The 18,220-nt window shown below is 37.8% G+C and overlaps 2 protein-coding genes across 6 annotated transcripts; one reads left to right on the top strand and one right to left on the bottom strand.

Moving 5' to 3' along the window:
• Positions 1-919: 919 nt before the first annotated feature.
• si:ch211-197h24.8 (uncharacterized) lies at positions 920-6,464 on the bottom strand. Its single transcript, XM_059332576.1, has 2 exons — positions 5,988-6,464; positions 920-1,377 (listed from the first exon to the last, which is right to left on the bottom strand). Exons 1-2 carry the CDS (start codon positions 6,462-6,464, stop codon positions 1,186-1,188), a joined length of 669 nt encoding a protein of 222 aa, XP_059188559.1. The 3' UTR covers positions 920-1,185.
• A 2,569-nt stretch (positions 6,465-9,033) lies between these two features.
• Positions 9,034-16,955, top strand: ndnl2 (necdin-like 2). Of its 5 annotated transcripts, none has more exons than XM_059333769.1 (11): positions 9,034-9,109; positions 9,388-9,451; positions 11,674-11,793; positions 11,896-11,959; positions 12,590-12,672; positions 12,781-12,875; positions 12,954-13,033; positions 13,172-13,214; positions 13,910-13,972; positions 15,716-15,830; positions 16,150-16,955. In XM_059333769.1, exons 2-11 carry the CDS (start codon positions 9,401-9,403, stop codon positions 16,243-16,245), a joined length of 810 nt encoding a protein of 269 aa, XP_059189752.1. In that variant the 5' UTR covers positions 9,034-9,109; positions 9,388-9,400; the 3' UTR covers positions 16,246-16,955. The 5 variants fall into 5 exon arrangements, with proteins under 5 accessions (XP_059189752.1, XP_059189754.1, XP_059189753.1 ...); XM_059333771.1 differs by having other exon boundaries at positions 9,065-9,280; positions 11,701-11,793; XM_059333770.1 differs by having other exon boundaries at positions 9,065-9,280; positions 9,392-9,451.
• The last annotated feature ends 1,265 nt before the right edge of the window (positions 16,956-18,220 follow it).

Here is an 18,220-nt window from a genome sequence, read left to right on the forward strand (position 1 = left end):
GTTTTTCTCAGTCGCTTTGGTGCATTTCTCACATCGCTCTTTACATTTGCACAACAGTTAATGCATTTCTCAAAACAATTAGAACAAACAGCAAAACCTAGTTGATAACCTGCAGAAGCGTGTCACTTGCTCAAAATGGATCATAGCTCATTCCTCAAAAGCAAGTATTCATGTCAATGAAAGTGTCAGTGACATCAAGATGAAAAGTCCTGACACCATGTTTATGAACGAGAAAGTCAAATGTCTCTGTCATGTTTTCATTATGACAGTTTACTCTAGAAATGTTTTCCAATGCAGGAAAGTCAGATCTTGGTGAAGCTACCTGAAAATGCTCCAGACAGCACTATAGACTATGTACACAGCCATTTGAAAACTACAGTAAAGTTACACATTACTGTATTTAGTGAGCTAACTGAGTACAACTCACTGAATATGTATGTTTCACATTTTTTATAGCATATGCTCTTTGTAATTCTAACGTGTTCACAGCATTGTGCAAAAGGAAAAAAAAACTTATTTGCAACAAACATAAAGTCCCTTTGTGTAGAGCTGTGCACAACTGTAAACGATATTGCAGTACATACTGGAACGGAACATACAACATACATAATACTGAAAATCATTCATGCACATCCAGACATTCCTCTCTGTCTGGCTACATAGTTTCATCTACATCAATGCAGCTCGGAAAGTATCTCCTTGAGTGGCGAATCCACCCTCTGCAGTGAAAGCTGAGGTTCACCTGAGAGAAATTGTTCAATTTAGGAGACATTTTCAGGAAAAAAGAAAGATGGAAAAAAAATGTATAAAATTTGCTTGATAGATTGTGACAACTAGTTCAACATTTTTGTATGTAATGACTCAAGCAATGAAATGAGGGCTATTAGTTTTATATGGAATGACCATCCAGCATTCACAAGTATAGTTAATTTTGACTGACATGACATAAGCAATGATAATGTTATAAAACAGCAGAGAGTTGTATGAAAGCAATTGATGCATGTCCAAAAGCATTTGTAATTTGTTGTAAGGAATGAGAATCTGCTACTATGATGAGCACACATGACTAAATGTTGTGGAGGTTGAACTAACGGTTGTGCAAATGTTAACATTTTTTACTCCTAAATTATCTCTTCTGAGCAATCTTAAGTATAGTTTGTACATTTTTGATCAATATAGACCCTGTTACATAAACTGCATGTCACAACTGACATTTAAGACTCCATAGATAAGATAGATAACCCGTCCTCTCAGTCCTCCCTGCAGATGATTTGGGCGTACAGGTCGTTCTCTTTGAACAGCAGGAAGTCCTTCAGCCTGTTGGGCAGGTGGAGTGACATCAGGCCGCTGCAGCTCAGGTGTTTCCTGATCACCACTCTGCTCAGGTGAGACAGAGAGCGAGGGTTACTTGGAGATCACACAGAGAATAGCAGTTTGGATTAAAATGACAGGAAACACCTCCTGCACTGTTAGCCTTTGCTGTAATTTTTACAGTAAAATACCGGAAATGCCCAATAACCCTACCATATAACATCACTACAGTTAGTTACTGTAATTTGAACAGCATTATTGGTAAAGTGCATACATACTAAAACAGTTTCTACGTCTGACATCTCCGAAAATGTCAGAGAAGATTTCAAAAAGGCTGTCTCATTCTAACAGAGATTCTACCAGACTAACTGAATTTCCCCTCGGGGATAAATAAAGTAATTTTGATTTGATTTGACCACATATTGAAGAATATTAAAACTTAATAAGGTGACATGTGCCTTACAGTGGAAATTAAAACAGTTTTAACTGTGCTGGATATTCATGCATGGTGTGCAAATGGAAGTTAGTTTTTTTACTGCCAATCATGTGGTGTAGCCGAATCCTTTTAGATCCTACAGTCCCTGAAGGCAACGTGATAGAAGGTCTCTCTCCTTTTGGTTGAGCTGTCTGTCATGATTCCACGCCCCTCTCAATTGATGCCACGCCCCCCACGCTACATTTGGGTCAAAAGTCTGAAACTGAAAAAGACAGATCTGAAACCTTTTTTTTTAACTGTAAAAAAATAAGATCTGAATCTAAAAAGATAAAACATGTAACATATAAAAGTGAAAAATAAAAATAAAAAATGCATTCAAAAGAGTTATCAGAGTTGATCATAATTGTATTTAACCTGAAAAAAAGTGTGTACATACACTTTTGAATATGCTGATGTATTCAAAACACAAGATAAAAACTCAGATTTCAGATTTAGATTTTATGTTTTCAAGTACAAAACTCAGAACCGGACAATGCTCGGCTGATGCTTAATGAACTGTATGTCCAAGCGCATAAAATTACTCAAAAAGCATCCTTATTCATTGGACAGGTCCGCATGGCTACTTAATATTCAATTTGTACATTACAGCTGATGCGTAATGAACTGTATGTCCAAGAGCGAACTGGGAACTGGCTGTGAGCGTCGCACTTTAGTATTACTATTTTTAAGTAGTTGAAATTATTTTAATTATCCCTTTCACAGTTGCTATCATTAAATATCATCAAGAAAATAAAAACGGGCCTGAAAATGATAGAAATATCCTGACAGCTCTGTGGGGGCTTGGAGTTCATCTATAAGTTCTGCTTTCACAACCCCGTATGAAGCTGAGACTCTGTGTAACAGCTGAACTGTTATAGGCGTACACACGTTACACACACACACAGGCGTCCACTACGTTCGCTCGTGGCACTTTTCACCCGTCACCCATGTTATCTGGTGTACTCGCAATACGTGTGTCTGTAAGCACGCCTATTAATCAGACTTTATGCTGGCACAGGCGACGTGTTTTAGGCATTTAAGTATAGTGTGCTGGCATAAAATACCCCTCATATTGTGTGTGTGTTTGAGTGTGTGTGTGTGTGTGTGTGTGTTTGAGTATGCATAGAGTGTGTGAATGAGTGCACCTGCACATGGGATGGAAAGCGGCTACTGTTTTGTGAGGCGCTACTAATTGATTGTTTCAGTTATGAGTCACTGCACTTAGAAGTGATGAGAATCGGCTACAGAGTGACTAACTGTTGCGCAGCGCAAGTGATTGTGTAAGTGAGTGAGTGAATGTGTAATTTCCTTTAAAGGTTGTGAAGCAGTTGCAGAGAGAATGATTGTTTTGTAACAGAGACAAAAGAGAAAGATGTGTGTGGCCTGCACTACATTGACATAGTTTCTCACCCCAGGTGCAGCACTGCCAAGAGTGGACCCCGTGCTGCGTTTAATGCTTACAGGGACTTCGTGATCAAGGACACAACTGCTCTATTCCTGGCAGCTGCGATTGAGCATCTTGGTATTCATCATGTCACAGGTAAACCATTAATTAGAGAAGAAATGAAGACTATTATTATGTCTTGCAGAATTTCCCACATTGGTGTTGGTATGATCCTGATCACTGAATCACTCAATATTGAAGCTGGCAAATAAATGTCTGCGTGTGTTGGGTTGGAATACTCCTTCTATTACTTAGTCACTATTTTGTTTGTCCTGTTACAGATCGTCCTGAGTCCCTCATACCAGACCACATTAAAGAGGCCTCTCCAGAAGCAAGAAGGACATGGTTCAACAGATTAACCGCCGAAATTGTGGACATACCAATTCAAAAGAATAAGTACCCTTGTCGTATGGAGGGTTGTTCAAGAACATTCACATACTTCAAAAGCAGACTAACCCACAAACTGAAGACACACAACCTGGTTATGCCCACAGACACGCCAATCATCCCCACACACTGTGAACACAAGCATGAGCACACCGTTGCCAGACTGGGTTTCAGCTTTACTCTTCTGGACTTTTTAGATGCAGTAAAGGAAGGAGATGGTGAAAGGCTGATGTGTCTCTACACAGTAGCCCTGTTGTTCTACAAAGCCTATGGACACACAAGTTACGCATACAGTACCTTTCTGCTAACTGTACAAATGAATGCCACTTTGTCTCCACAGGTTGCTCACAGTCTCAAGTGGAACAGGTTCTGGGGCACACGGGGAGGCAAGGGAAGAAACATCCCACTTGATTTACATCTGGAGCACTTGAATGGGTTCCTGAAATCTTTCCTGAAAGGTCTGGGGCCTAACCTGAGTGAGTCTTCAGCGGCCAGAATAAGCAGTTCTATAGGAGTCTGGAAAGAAATGATGGCAGGCACTGATATGGAGCTGGGCATATCAAAGCAAACTGGTGCTCACCATGTGGACATGACCAAAGACATCCTCACCTTGGTGGACATTCTGCAAGAGGCAGAGCTTTTTAAAGAAAAACCAGGTCGAGTGTATGCTGCCTTTCCTAGCTTCCAAAAGAACCTATTGGCGAAGCTAGATCATAAGGCACTGTGGAACTGGATGAGGCAAAAACTCAATCAATGGCGCAATGTCCCTTTGTAAACCTTCACAAAACGCCAATGTTTTGTTTACCCTTTGATGCACAACATGTGTCAAAAATGCCCCCCATTCATTTAGCATGTTATGTCTTATTGGCTCTGTCTTTCTTTGCTCTTTTTTAAATACATTTATTTTATGATTGAATAGTCTAAGTATTCTTTGAATATCTTTTTTGTAATTACAACAGATCATTCTGTCCATTTTCCTTTCATACTTTATAAAGAAAAAATAGTTTTTTGTATTATTACACCAAGTTTACACGTGTCAGAATTACCCATTCATCCAAATTTGATTTAAAATTGAATTACCTAATATTACAATAATAGTAATTTCTTTAAAATATTTACTTTAGCAGTGTGAGGGGCCAAAAACATATATTTCATATATTTAACATGTTTATGTATCATTTTGTCACACATACAGTATATCTGGAAGGTTTTCACATCGCTTCACTTTTTCCACATTGTTATGTTACAGCCTTATTCCAAAATTGATTAAATTAATTTTTCCTTAAAATGATACACACAATACCCCATAATACATTTTTGGGAAATTTATTCAAAATAAGGAACAAAAATATAACGTGTACGTAAGTATTTGCAGCCTTTCCTTAATACTTTGTTGAAGCCTTTTGTTGCTCACCTTTCGGCAGCAATAACAGCCTCAAGTCTTTTTGAGTATGATGCTACAAGCTTGGCACACCTATTTTTTGCCAGATTTCTCATTCTGCTTTGCAGGACCTCTCAAGCTCCATCAGGTTGGATAGGGAGCCTTGGTGCACAGCCATTTTCAGATCTCTCCAGAAATGTTCAAGAGGGTTGAATTCTGTGCTCTGACTGGGGCACTTTTTACAGCATTGTCCCAAAGGTTGTGAATACTTATGTTCATGTGATTTTGTAGTTTTTAATACAGTATGGGGAATGTAGAATTTTTTAGGAAAAAATGAATTGAATCCATTTTGGAATAAGGCTGGTAATGAATCAAAATGTGGAAAAAGTGAAGCACTGTGAATACTTTCCAGATGGACTGTAACTACAATAGTTAACTAACAAGTTAAAGGAACACTCCACCGTTTTTTCATATTAAAACATGTTATTCGGGTAAGTAAGACGAGTTGATACAGACCTCTTGCGTCTCAATGCGTGCACTCAATCGCCCTGGCGCGCGGAGCTACTTGGCTAGCACTTAGCTTAGCCCAGTTCATTCATTACGGTCCAAACAGATGGACAGTTAGAAGCGACCAAACTCCTCCACGTTTTCCCTATTTAAATACAGCTACACGAGTAGTTAAACGACCAAGTATGGCGACACAAAATAAAACGTGGCGCTTTTCGAAGCGGATAAAAAGGATAACTATAATGTATGGCGGAATAGCACTTGGGAGCACTTCGACTCGGCGCAGTAATATCATCACTTCCGCTCCCTCTCACTTCCGTCAGGAGTGATGATATTACTGCGCCGAGTCGAAGTGCTCCCAAGTGCTATTCCGCCATATCCGAAAAGACTTGTGCGTTCCCACAGAACCTATTTTCATTCAGATATATCTGATATTCTTGCATAGTACAAACTGACGGAGCGTAACCCGACCCCCTCCATACCTGCTCGCTGTAGGCCGTCAGCAGCTCCTCCACGGGGAAGGTGAAGCGGTACGAGCCCAGCCTGGAGGTCTTACTGAAGGCAGGAGAGGTAGCAAACTTCTCTAGGAAGCTCTTTTGCTTCTGGACCTGCTCTGTAGTACGGTCGGGGTAGGTGTTCTCCAGGAGCCTCTTCTCAGCTGCTGATATCTTATCAGGTCCCACAACCAGACTCCACCACAGCAGGGGACCCACATCTAGGATACCAGAGTTCCCACCCGGGCACCTGAAGCCATTATCCCCGCAGATGGCTTCTAATCCCTCTCTGTTTGTATCATGTTTCAGATGAGAAACATGAAACTCCGGCTGAGGGTATGGTGGGATGTTTTCTTTAGAGAGATAGTTGTTACCTCGAGCGTTAGATTTTAAATCATTCAGCTTCAAGTGCTCTTTTTCTGCATAACTGAACCTATACCCTCTGTTGGTGTAGCCCGGCTTCATGGTGAGAGCAGAATAAAAAAGACAAAGTCTCTCCAAGTGTGTCTCTGCTCCCTCTCTATCTAATAAACATGTGACTCACTCACCATGGGAGTGGCCCTGTTGCAGAAGTGTGAGCTGCTGGGTTTGTTAGTTTCACAATTAATGAAAGAAAGCTCTCGCTCCAATGAAGGCCACAGAACTTAACCAATATCCTGCTTCAGGCTATTCCTATGTGGCTGAGAGTTTTGTAATCTTACCTACAAAACGAATACAGACAAGTCAGTGTGGGTGCTATAACAGAGAGACTCTGGCTACTCTCAATTTAATCTGACTCAGAGACTTGATTCCATTTCCCTAATGCCCCAAAATTCATCCTAAGGGACTTTAACAGCTGTTATTTAAGTAAAAAACCTCAGTAATTATATATAATATGTTAGGTGCCATACCCCCAAAAACAAGTGTTTATTCTGTGAGGCTCAGATCATAACATTATTTACCCATGACCAACTTACAGACAACTTTTGTGAAGGGAGAAACCCTTGATTTAATTTAAGAATACAGGTTGATGGTCTACCTGCAGAGCATTACTGCCTGACGCACCTCCGCCGGTGCCGTTTGTGCCAGCGTGAACAGTGAACACCTGAACATCTCTCTGGGCATGGACGGGTCATCAGCTGGGGACCACCAGTCTTGGATGTTTCGCTCCTTTAACCCCAGTACATCTCCTGGTGGTGGAGCGATGGCAGGGATCTCTCCCTGCCACCCCCTGCTGATGCCCTACGTGTTAACTGCCCCCCAACTACTATGCTTCCTCCTTAGCCACAGCCAGAAGCTGCCCTTCTCTGCCTCCTCTGCCAGTTCTTTAATAGCTTTCCGACACCCTGCTCCCGTGCATCCCATGTCACGGAGCAAGCGGACGGTTGAGGACCCGACAAAGCCCCTTGAAAAAAACTGTCTAGTCATGGAATTAACTTTTAAAAAGATTTTTAGGTAATCCGTTTAAAAAAAACAACTTTTTGGATCAGCTACAAAATCCAGTTGAAATCAGCTGTTTCACCATACAATATGAATCACTGCTGCAGATTAAACTACCCAGGTAGGCTAGAATTTTAATGTACTGGCACTTTGAGTGTTTTGTTTTTACGCCACTTTCTACTTCTACTGCACATCATTTATCTGACAGCGTTGGTTACTTTACAAATGAACACACAAAACATTTATGTTTTCAGACCAGTGTTGGGACCACCTGTATGCCAAAGATCTTTGCTCATTTGTACATAGTGGATTGTCATTAATTATTAATTATTAATTAGCCTGATAGCCATCTACACACACTTTTGAACCGTGAGACACACACGAGTGGTGCTCAGGTTCGAGGCATAATAAACCCCAACACCAGATAAGGGAAGACAACAGCAGCTCAGAATCTACCACTTCTCTGACCCATTTCCTGTCCAAAATAAAAAAATAAAAGTAAGGCTGAGGTAGTGGACCTGAATCGTTCACACTCCTGTAACAGGTCCTGATTCAGACTGATGTTCTCCTTATTAACATACAGACTCAGAAATACATAAATAAATAATTGTGTGCAGAAAAATGCAGAAGCCTGTGTGATGAATCAAAGCTTTTCACTTCACACCACATGGAGAGAAGAGTTGTTTCCTGAACAAAGCAACTGTTACACTTATATACAACAAATCAAGTTTCACATGATCAGTGAGGCCGGGTTAATTACAGGGTGACGTCACAACTGAAAGTAACTAACACACCAAGATCAAACATTACAGGACAGTGACTAAAACTGACTTGTCACCGGCACATGTCTCTCAGAACAGGATTTATCACCAAGCTGTCAAGTACTTAATGCTTCAAAATATTAAGAAAAAAATATTAATTTCCACATATCTCAACAAATCCAGATCCTGCTAAAAATATCATCTGCACCCCCCCCACAGATGTGAAAAATATATATACCTATAATAAAATAGCAAAGTTTTATATCCATGAAATGATTTCGCTCAAAAAAAATGCCCTCCTTTAAAGATACTGACTTAAAAATGTATTCACTAAAAACCTCTAAATGAACTGGCAGGATTTAATTTAATCTATTACATTTTTTTTTACTCTTGTTATATTTCTTAGTTTTTCAAGTTGGAAAAGTTAAAACATTTCAGAAATAAAGTACTCAATATCACTGAAAAAACTGAAAAAATGTAGTCTTTTTTATTATGATGATATATATATATATATATATATATATATATATATATGTCTGTAACTTCATAGTCATAGTAATGTTGTATGTAATGTTTGTAATAATGATGATTGACAATAATATGCAAAAAACAACATAAAAAAGTAACCAAGGGGTCTTTAAATAAAATATAAGTAACTAAAAAATCTACATTTGTGAATTAAAAAATACCTATTAATATAATTTAATAATAATAATTTAAAATAAATAAACACCATATTTTATCATATTTTTTTCTTAGAAAGTAAAGGATCTGAAAACTTCTTGTGTTTATTTTGTGAATCGTAAAAAAAGAAAAACTACAAAAGATCCGGTGCGTCCATTACACGTCATCACCGCGGGCCTGCAAACCGCAGCAGCGGGAATTTGACGGTATGTTTAGAAACAACGGAGGAGTTTTTAATTAAGAAAAGTGAGTGATTTTAAAAAAACTTGTCCGGTTGTTTTATACTCTGGTAGCGCTGTTGCAGTCTGCGGAGACGGGGGAGTTCACATCACAGCGATATTTAAATCAGACTTTTGTTTTAAAGCGGTTCGTTAGCTGTGATGTTACCTTTATGCTAACGCTACTTCAGCATCAACGGTAATAAACGGCTCCACTGGCTCCGGTAGAACTGTGTTAGTTGGTGTTTTTGGTTCGTTTAGAGCCACGCTGACCTGACCGCGGTTGTTTCTTACTGTATTTATCAGGTAGAGAGTCGCCATGGCACAGAGAAAGAGGCTGTCCAACACACAGAGCTCCTCTCAGAGCAAGGTAGGCTTAAAACATCCGCTGGCTGAGTTATTTAACCCTGTGAACCCCAACAGGCCCACATTTACTCACTTAGTCCTCATATTTCACGTCAATACTTACATTAACAGACTGTTTCCCACATTTACTCACTTGGTCCTCATATTTCACTTCAATACTTACATTAACAGACTGTTTCCCACATTTACTCACTTAGTCCTCATATTTCACTTCAATACTTACATTAACAGACTGTTTCCCACATTTACTCACCTGGTCCTCATATTTCACTTCAATGCATTAACAGACTGTTTCCCAAAGCGGACACATCTGCAATGCCGCACTTTCCGGTGTTTTCACGGTCATTTCGAATGAGATTGCCACCATTAGTGTAGGTATAATTGATTTATACATACCGTCACCCTGTTAAAATAATAGTCTACCTCATTTTTTTCAAGTTTTGCAGGAAACACAAAAAACTTCACCAAAAGTGTAACATGACATTTATTGATAATTTCACTCAAAAAGGATGTAACAAATGATGGATATTAGCATAGTAACAACACTGTGTGTAAATTATGTAACTTAATAGAAATAAATGAGAGTCACACAAGCCTGTCAGAAACATGACATGACAAGTATCATGAGCCTAATGTTACTTCAAAGTATCATTAATGTTCATGACACATCCCATATCATGTTTATGACACGCTCATGTCACTCTTATGTAGACACCTTCAAATTAAAGTGTTACCAATATTAGTGTCAACAATAAAACACTGATAAACTAAACTGATGACTAAACAATCTCCCTCTAGCTCTTCTTTGCTGGGTTCTTATCTGATGCCTATGAATGTGGCAAATTGTCAAAGAAGTGATGATCTTAAAGGGGTAAAATCACATGATCTGATCAACTGAGGCGATTTTACCATAGGTGGCCGGCGTCATGAGGAGATGATTTAGGCAAAAAAATGTTTTTGACAAAAAATGACTTAGGCGATTATTTTAACAGTGTGACACTATTTAACAATCTATGTGTGAAATTTCATTTATTTACATAGAGATTTAAATGTCTAATTACAATACCAAAGTAACTCTGATGAGAGAAATCAGTAAGAAGGCCTGGGCGACGATCTAAAAAGTAACGAACGGTGTCCGATTTGGGATACAGTGTCTATACATCTTTATATTTACTGTACTGTATTTTATTGTCGGGACAGAAGTACGGTACGGGTGTGTTGATAACGGTGTTATTTATTTGGCTTACCCAGAAATATCCAATTTCCCCCCAAAAAATCAACAGCGGCCATTGTTTTACAGCAAAGAGATCCAAGCGTCCGATGTGGGAAACAGTTAGTGTCCTTTTGCCGACTCTGGTGAACCCGAGCCTAACATTCACACTAAAAACAATATACGGTCTGAAAGATAAGAAATTAGACTTTAGTTTCACACCATGTAACTATTTTGAAGCATAACACGATCATTTATATTAGAAATTTTAGATAGATTTTGATAGAATCTTAGCCGAACTGTGTTTTTTTTTGTAATAAATTGTAATAAAATAGAACTTATAGATACAGGAGTCCATAAAGTGTCTTTCAAACCCAAAAAATGTATTACAAAAGCAAATGAATAGACAAATACGTGAAATTATTACAAAATGAGGAGTAGTTGCTACACAATACACTGTAGTTTATGAATATATTTGATCTGTCTGACTACTGAACGTCACCATCAGCCACACAACATTAATATGACGATTTCATAACAAATCGCTTAGAGATTGACTTGAGACATCATGACATACAGCACAGGGTTAGGATTAAAGTGGTTTTGCATAAAGCAAAATTTTGCAAATAAGTTTTGCAGTTCGTATCGTTTTAATGCAAATTCAGCACATGCATCATACATGCAAATATTCCAGTGACGTAATGAGAACTTAGTTATTTAGTCTGTTAAATGTGGGGGAAAAAAGGAAAAAATGTCAGTTTCTCAGTGCCCATAGTGACATTATGAAGTTGCTTGTTTTGTCTGACCAGAGGTCCAAAACTGGAAGATATTCTAGGAAATGTCAGATACAACAAAAAAAACCAAATACGTTCTGACATTTTATAAGCTTTAGCGCCGGCTATATTATTAATCCAGGTGATCTGCTCTGGCTACAGTGGCGTACTTTCTGTTGAAGATCATGATCATGATGTTTTACATAACATGACGATGGTTTCAGCTGAAATATTTGCATGTAGAGACAAACTGGCACCTTCGTGACTCAGGAAGAAGATGAGGACACGACCTTCACTCAGCCGAGTACGTCACAGGTCCAGAGAGGGCTGGAGAAGCTCTCATCTGCACAGGTCGACCAGAAGGTAAGAGACACACAGAAAAGTGTTAATTTAAATGTTTAACAAACTGAATTCTAAAGTGAAAAGAATTCACAGTGAGCCACACCTTGTTGTTCTGACCTGCAGACAGCTGAGGTGGTGCAGTACTTCTTGGTGAGGGACCAAAAGAAGATTCCTGTTCGCCGAGCAGGTATTTCTTTTACAGTGGGTCTAAACTACAGTCAGACGAGAGTGTATAAAAAGATGGAGGACATGACAGCTTGGGGAGCTGGGACCAGAACATCTTGAGCGCCCCCTGGTGGCAGGCTGCAGTATAGGTTATAATCAGTTTGGTTTTCATTTGTTTTTTGATTCTATAAAATGGGGCTCTGACGTAATGATTGACAGCTGTAACTGACTCCAGATTGGTCGGGCGGGTGTTTTGTCACTACTGCTCACACTCTGGCTCTGAGTGACGTTATTTTGGCCTTGATGTTGGTCATTTCATATTTCTATAAAAATACATCACAATATAGCATGCTATGAAATAACCACACAGTTAAGCATATTTTTGTATACTCCTATGAATTTAATCCCAAACTTTATTGAAACTTTGCATTGAACTGAGTGTTAATGTAATATGTGATGCAAAAACAAATGTCAAAATATGTCAGCAGATTTTCTGAAAAAAGAGATCACGTGTGCTTCTAATTATCAATTTAGACAATGTAACAGTGTCACAGTATCGATATGATAAAAGATGATAAATTATCATTGAGTTTTTGCCCAGCCCTGCCCACACATAAAAAATAAATAGTGCAATGTCTGTTTGTCTTTTCAGACCTTGTGAAACAGGTGGTACAGAAGGAGTACAGAAACATCTACCCTGAGATCATGAAGAGAGCAGCACGTACTTTTGACGAGGTCGGTTCAGTCTGAGAGGATCAGTGGCCTCAGCTAAAAAGGTGTCATGTTAAAGAAATATCACATTTAAACTAGAAGAAGTCACAATTTTGCTATTTTTCAAAACAGGTGTTTGGTCTTAAAATGGTTGAAATCGATGCCAAAAACCACATGTACATACTCATCAATAAGTTGGAGACTGTGGAGGGAGAATCACCGATAAAGTGAGTCCCCCTAGCCATTCACTTTTAATTGTCTATATGCAATCATGTGTGTCATCTTTGTTTTTCTTGTGTGTGTAGTAGTCCGACCAATCCAAAGATGGGGCTGCTGTTTGTGATCCTGAGCCTTATTTTCATGAAAGGAGGCACTGTCAGAGAAAGTGAGTCATCGCTTTCTCTGAGTGGCCATCTGTTACAATCAGCCCATTCACCATGTTTTTATTTTGTTCTAATACTGTGCGTGTGTGTGCAGAAATTACCATGTTAAAAAAAACTGTGGTTGTGTTTTGGTGCTGCAGACCTCATCTGGAACACACTGAAGAAACTCCGCGTTGACCCCGGGTAGGACAAGATTTATTAAACACATAATTTACTGTATAGGTGCAATCTACGGACAGCAAGAAAGGCTGTGCTTGTAATTATTTTATTAAGCTGTTATCCTTAAATCACCTGTAATTTTTTTAAGATGACAAATCCCGTTTTCTCCTCATTGTCGATTAATCTATGTTGATTCACAAGATAATTCATCACAAGGAAATAGCTCAAGATCAGAGAAATGTCCTTTCAGTGAAGTGAGATGTTTTCAAAAACCTGGTCAAGCCAGCCGCCGCTCGGATTTTGATGCTCGTGTATTGACCCTAAAAAGGATGATTATTACTTTGAGTTTTTGAGCAATTTACAGTTAAAGTGAAAGTGGGCCACTTGTTAAAGAAAAAAATGAAATGTATTTATTTATAAGATTTGTTTGACTCTATTGTCAGACTTTTGTCTTTATTTTAAAGTCAGAATTATTATTATTACCACCTCAGTTTGAAATTTCAGGTGATTTTGCTGAATTTTGAGAAAATCAATTGTCCCATGATCTTAAATTTTTTTTTCTCGTGATAAATAATCTTATCTTTTGTAATCTTTTATCTCAAGATAAATAAAAAAAATGCAAGCATAGCCGTTCTCAGCTTCTGCAGACAATCGTTTATGACTTTATATTGTTTAATTTCTATTCATTCTGTTATTGTGATGATGTGAAATCTTTGCAGAGAGAAACATGACGAGTTCGGAGATGTGAAGAGGGTGGTCACGGACGAGTTTGTGCGTCAAAGGTAAGAATGACAATTGTGAGCAGCATGTCTACATCTACACAAGGAACAAGGTATTTAAATCCAATAAATAATTATAATATACAAATACATACACACAATACTGTGCAAAAGTTTTAGGCAGGTGTGAAAAAATGCCCAGAAGAATTTATGCTGGTTTAAAGGCAAAGGGTGGTCACACCAGATATTGATTTGATTTAGATTTTCTTCTGTTGACTCACTTTGCACTTTGTTAATTGATAAAAATAAACTTAACATTTCTATTTTAGAAAGATTTTTACAGCATTTTTCCACACCTGCCTAAAACTTTTTGCACAGTACTGTACATTTAAATAAAGAATATTTAAAAAGTTAATAAAAGAGATAAAAATAAACACAATGTTGTACTGTTAATACATTTCTACAGCCTACTGAAAACTTCTGAACATAAATATTCAATATATAAAAATAAATTGGACCAAAACAGGCAGAGATAATTTAAAAAAAATGAAAATAAATTAACTTTGTGATGGTCCATCAAAACTGACACAAATGAGTATATTTGCAAAATTCAAAAAAAAAATTTCATCATTGATTAGTTGTTGCAGTTCTACTTGTGTACATGTAAACATACTGATTGATTCCTGTAGATTCTCTGTGCATGTAAACAGGTGACCTGTACCTGTACCCCTCCCCCACCTTCAGAAGGTGTGAACTACCTGACTAGCTGAAGCTTGCAGCCAGGTTATAGCTCAGTCATGTAATGCAGTGGATCTGTGATAAGAAGGTCACAGGTTCACGCCCCTGCTTGGACGACTAATGTATGTCTATACCACTGTGTAATTACTGGTGTGTTCAGAGCCAGTGTCTGTCAGACCTTAGACTCTGGTTTATACCACACCACAGAGAAACAGGAGTGGAAGATACCAGACCGCTGCAGCAGAGGGTCTGGTTTCAAACACGCCAAACATTATTGTTATTGTCATTATGTGTTTGTCATTACAAAGGTTCTGGTGCAGATTCTGGTGTTTTCTGTCTGTCATCTCTGTCCGTTCCCATTTCTTAAATTCTACTTAAAAATGAAACGCTCTCTACAGCATGGTACAGCTTGACTTCACTCACTTGAAACCACTGTTTCTTGGTTTTCCATTGGCAAAATTTGTGTAAAAGTACCTGGTACTTTTAAAAAAATCACCTCTGAGGTTTCAATGAGCTGAGCAGATACTAGAAGGTGGAGTTAAGACTAGAAATGACTTGGGTCTTCACATATTGAAGTATTGTCATGTTTCCATCCTCTCCTGTCCTCTCCTCTCTGCTCTGTGTAAACAGCCTCTCCTGTCCTCTCCCCCCTCTTTGTGTAAACGGATTTTCAGTGAATATTTGTCATGTGACTGTTGGTCTCAGCAGAATCAATCATGTCTTCACATGTCTTTTGAGGAGAAGAATTTAATGTTTTTAACAGGATCTGGTTAGTGCAAACGCATATTTTTAATGACATGAAGAATAAAGTTATTGACAGAAATATCACAATTTTAAGCTTCGTTTTGGTTACTTTTTCTAATGGCAACTTTCATAACCTATGATCGGCTCAAAGACTATCGGAAAGTTCAAATTTAAAAGATTATTGAATGTTTTCAGTGTCTTTCTATGAGAAAGTGTATTTGTCAATTTTTTAAAAGAAAACATACATGTCAAACCCACCAGTGGGATCAGATGATATATATGCAGTAGCATATTTATCATCCACATTATTACAAATGTGTTTAGGTACTTGGAGTATGTGAAGATCCCTCACACAGAGCCAGTGGAGTACGAGTTTCGATGGGGTCAACGTGCCGACGTGGAAGTGTCGAAAGCCAAAATCCTTGAGTTCATGGGACAGGTGAGTATCTGTGATGGTAGTAAAAAATGAGATTTTCCACACATGGCAAACAATATACCACACTAACACACCCTTCTCAACTAATTGCCCAATTGCACAGCCTTAAGAGCGTGCATATCATGAATGCTGGGTCTTGTTGGTTTTCTGAGAATCTACTGCACCTACTGGTACCTTGTTTGCCATGTAGCAATGAAAAATATACTAAAAACCTGGATTAATCTGGTTCGTCACATTGGACTGCTATTGTTTTTTAACACTACTGTATAACTACTGCTATTGTTAGTGGGTAAACTGAGTATTTGTACCTTTTTGTTGTCAGCTTCATGACCAGGACCCTCAGGGCTGGAGCCAGCAGTACAGAGAAGCCCACTCCACCTCCAACACGTCACAGGCCAGCACCAGCAGCCAGAGATAACCTCTATTACCACTTCCTTTACTTCACTTTGAAATTGTATTTATTTAGGTGTTGAAAGATGCTGAAAGAGAGCATCAATTTATTCTTTTTAATGTGTTCAAATCTGTTACAAAGCCAAAAAACTGAACTATCATTTAAATTCCAGATTATATAATTCATATTACACACATTTGTACATTCATACTTTTACCTTTTTAGTCTTGCCGTTTCTTTTAAAAAATAACATTTAATCTCACACACGATTTGTCAGGTATCCATTTTAATTTTATTTTCTGCATTTTAAAAAGGTAACAGTTATTTGTTCAAATTCTGAAAATAAAATCTTTTTTTTAATAGATTCTACATTTCTACAATGATTGCATTGATAAAACATTGTCTTTTCATTCATTTCTCGCTCACAACAAGACGGTTCATGTACCTCTTTGACATCCCAGTTGCTACATATCATTATCATTATTACTACAGAGCTCAGGATACACAGGCACAGTTGCACATTTATATAAAGAGAAAAGCAGTTTGAGCACACAGAAAACACGAGTTGACAGATTTGCTACCGTTGCGACAGTCAGAACTGAACGTGTTTTAAAGGGACGACTCGATAATTTAGACTCTAGAAACACTTGTCACATTGTGTGAAAAGAAGTACATGCATTTATTTACACGGACATGTGCTGGCATCCCTTTTTATTACTCTCTTTTTTAAAGTAAAAGTCCCCTGAGAAGATCGTATCCTCTATTGCTTCCCCAGGTAACACGTATAATTTATTTCTAATATTTTTCAGAAGCACACACACTAAGGGGTCTATATCACCAAGCAGGATTAGTTTGTTAGCCGGCTCTCTCTGGGTTTAACTCTGACCAGTTATTATTCATACAATTAGGCTACAAGTAATAAAAAAGCAACAGATCAGTAGAATCAACAGTTTACTCCACGAAATGCATAAAGACGTTTTATAGCAGCATTTTCATCATGCTCAGTAGCTAAAAACTCTTATTGTATCACTGTCTTTGTAAAATGAAAACTGGAAATAACCTGTTGTCTTATCAGCTAATCTACTAAACTCTTAATCTAACAGTTTGGTCAGATGGACCTCATTAGGCCTGAACTACTTTTCTCTTTTCTTCTTTGGCAGCAGAAACAGTCAGAAACAGTGTTCTGTGGTTTGGTAGTAAAAAGTGAAAGTGGAGACACTAATTTTATTTATTGATGAACAAACATGTCAAATGTGTTTAAAAGGGCACACAGGCAACAGTGATTACTACATTTATTATTTCAAAAATATTAGACCATTGTTTTCTTCCATTTCTTGTTCATTTTAATGCCTGGTACAACTAAAAGGTACATTTGTTTGGACAAATATAATGATAACAAAAATAGCTCAGAGTTTAGTTTAGGAGCTGATATATAGACATTTTCCATGGTTTTCTTGATGATGATTTTGGTTATTATCAAGAAAACCATGGAGTAATGATATCGGCTCTTAAATTAAACTCCTATTAGCTATTTTTGTTATCTTTATATTTGTCTTAACAAATGTACCTTTAGATGTATGAGGCAGTAAATTGAACAAGACATGGAAGAAAACAAGGGTGGTTCTAATAATTCTTGCCATGACTGTGTATGTATGTATATATATGTATGTATGTATGTATGTATGTATGTATGTATGTATGTATGTATGTGTATATATATATATATATATATATATATATATACACACGTTTCTTCTTTTCAAGTTGTGCGATTGAGAGATTTCAATTTTTGCTCTGGTAATTATAATCACATTTCCTAGTACTCCACAGGAAATAGGCAAAGCTCTTCATTACTTTTGTGTCTTTATAACCCAAAGAAAGCCGGACCAATTCAAACTAACTTTGTGATACAGTCCCTCAGATCTTGACCTAAAGTCCAAGTAAACTTATTAAAAATAAAATAAAAAAACACTTGCACATTGCACCAAATCCCTCATGCATC

The sequence above is a fragment of the Centropristis striata genome, chromosome 5 (genome assembly GCF_030273125.1).
Source record: "Centropristis striata isolate RG_2023a ecotype Rhode Island chromosome 5, C.striata_1.0, whole genome shotgun sequence".
Taxonomy (NCBI): Eukaryota; Metazoa; Chordata; class Actinopteri; order Perciformes; family Serranidae; genus Centropristis; species Centropristis striata.

Coding starts and splice junctions, on each gene's coding strand:
- si:ch211-197h24.8 (XM_059332576.1), bottom strand. CDS start 6,464: ATGAAGCCGGGCTACACCAACAGAGGGTATAGGTTCAGTTATGCAGAA. Junction 1,378..5,987: donor TGACGGCCTACAGCGAGCAG/GTATGGAGGGGG, acceptor TCACCTGAGCAG/AGTGGTGATCAGGAAACACC.
- ndnl2 (XM_059333769.1), top strand. CDS start 9,401: ATGGCACAGAGAAAGAGGCTGTCCAACACACAGAGCTCCTCTCAGAGC. Junction 9,452..11,673: donor AGAGCTCCTCTCAGAGCAAG/GTAGGCTTAAAA, acceptor ATTTGCATGTAG/AGACAAACTGGCACCTTCGT. Junction 13,034..13,171: donor AGGAGGCACTGTCAGAGAAA/GTGAGTCATCGC, acceptor TTGGTGCTGCAG/ACCTCATCTGGAACACACTG.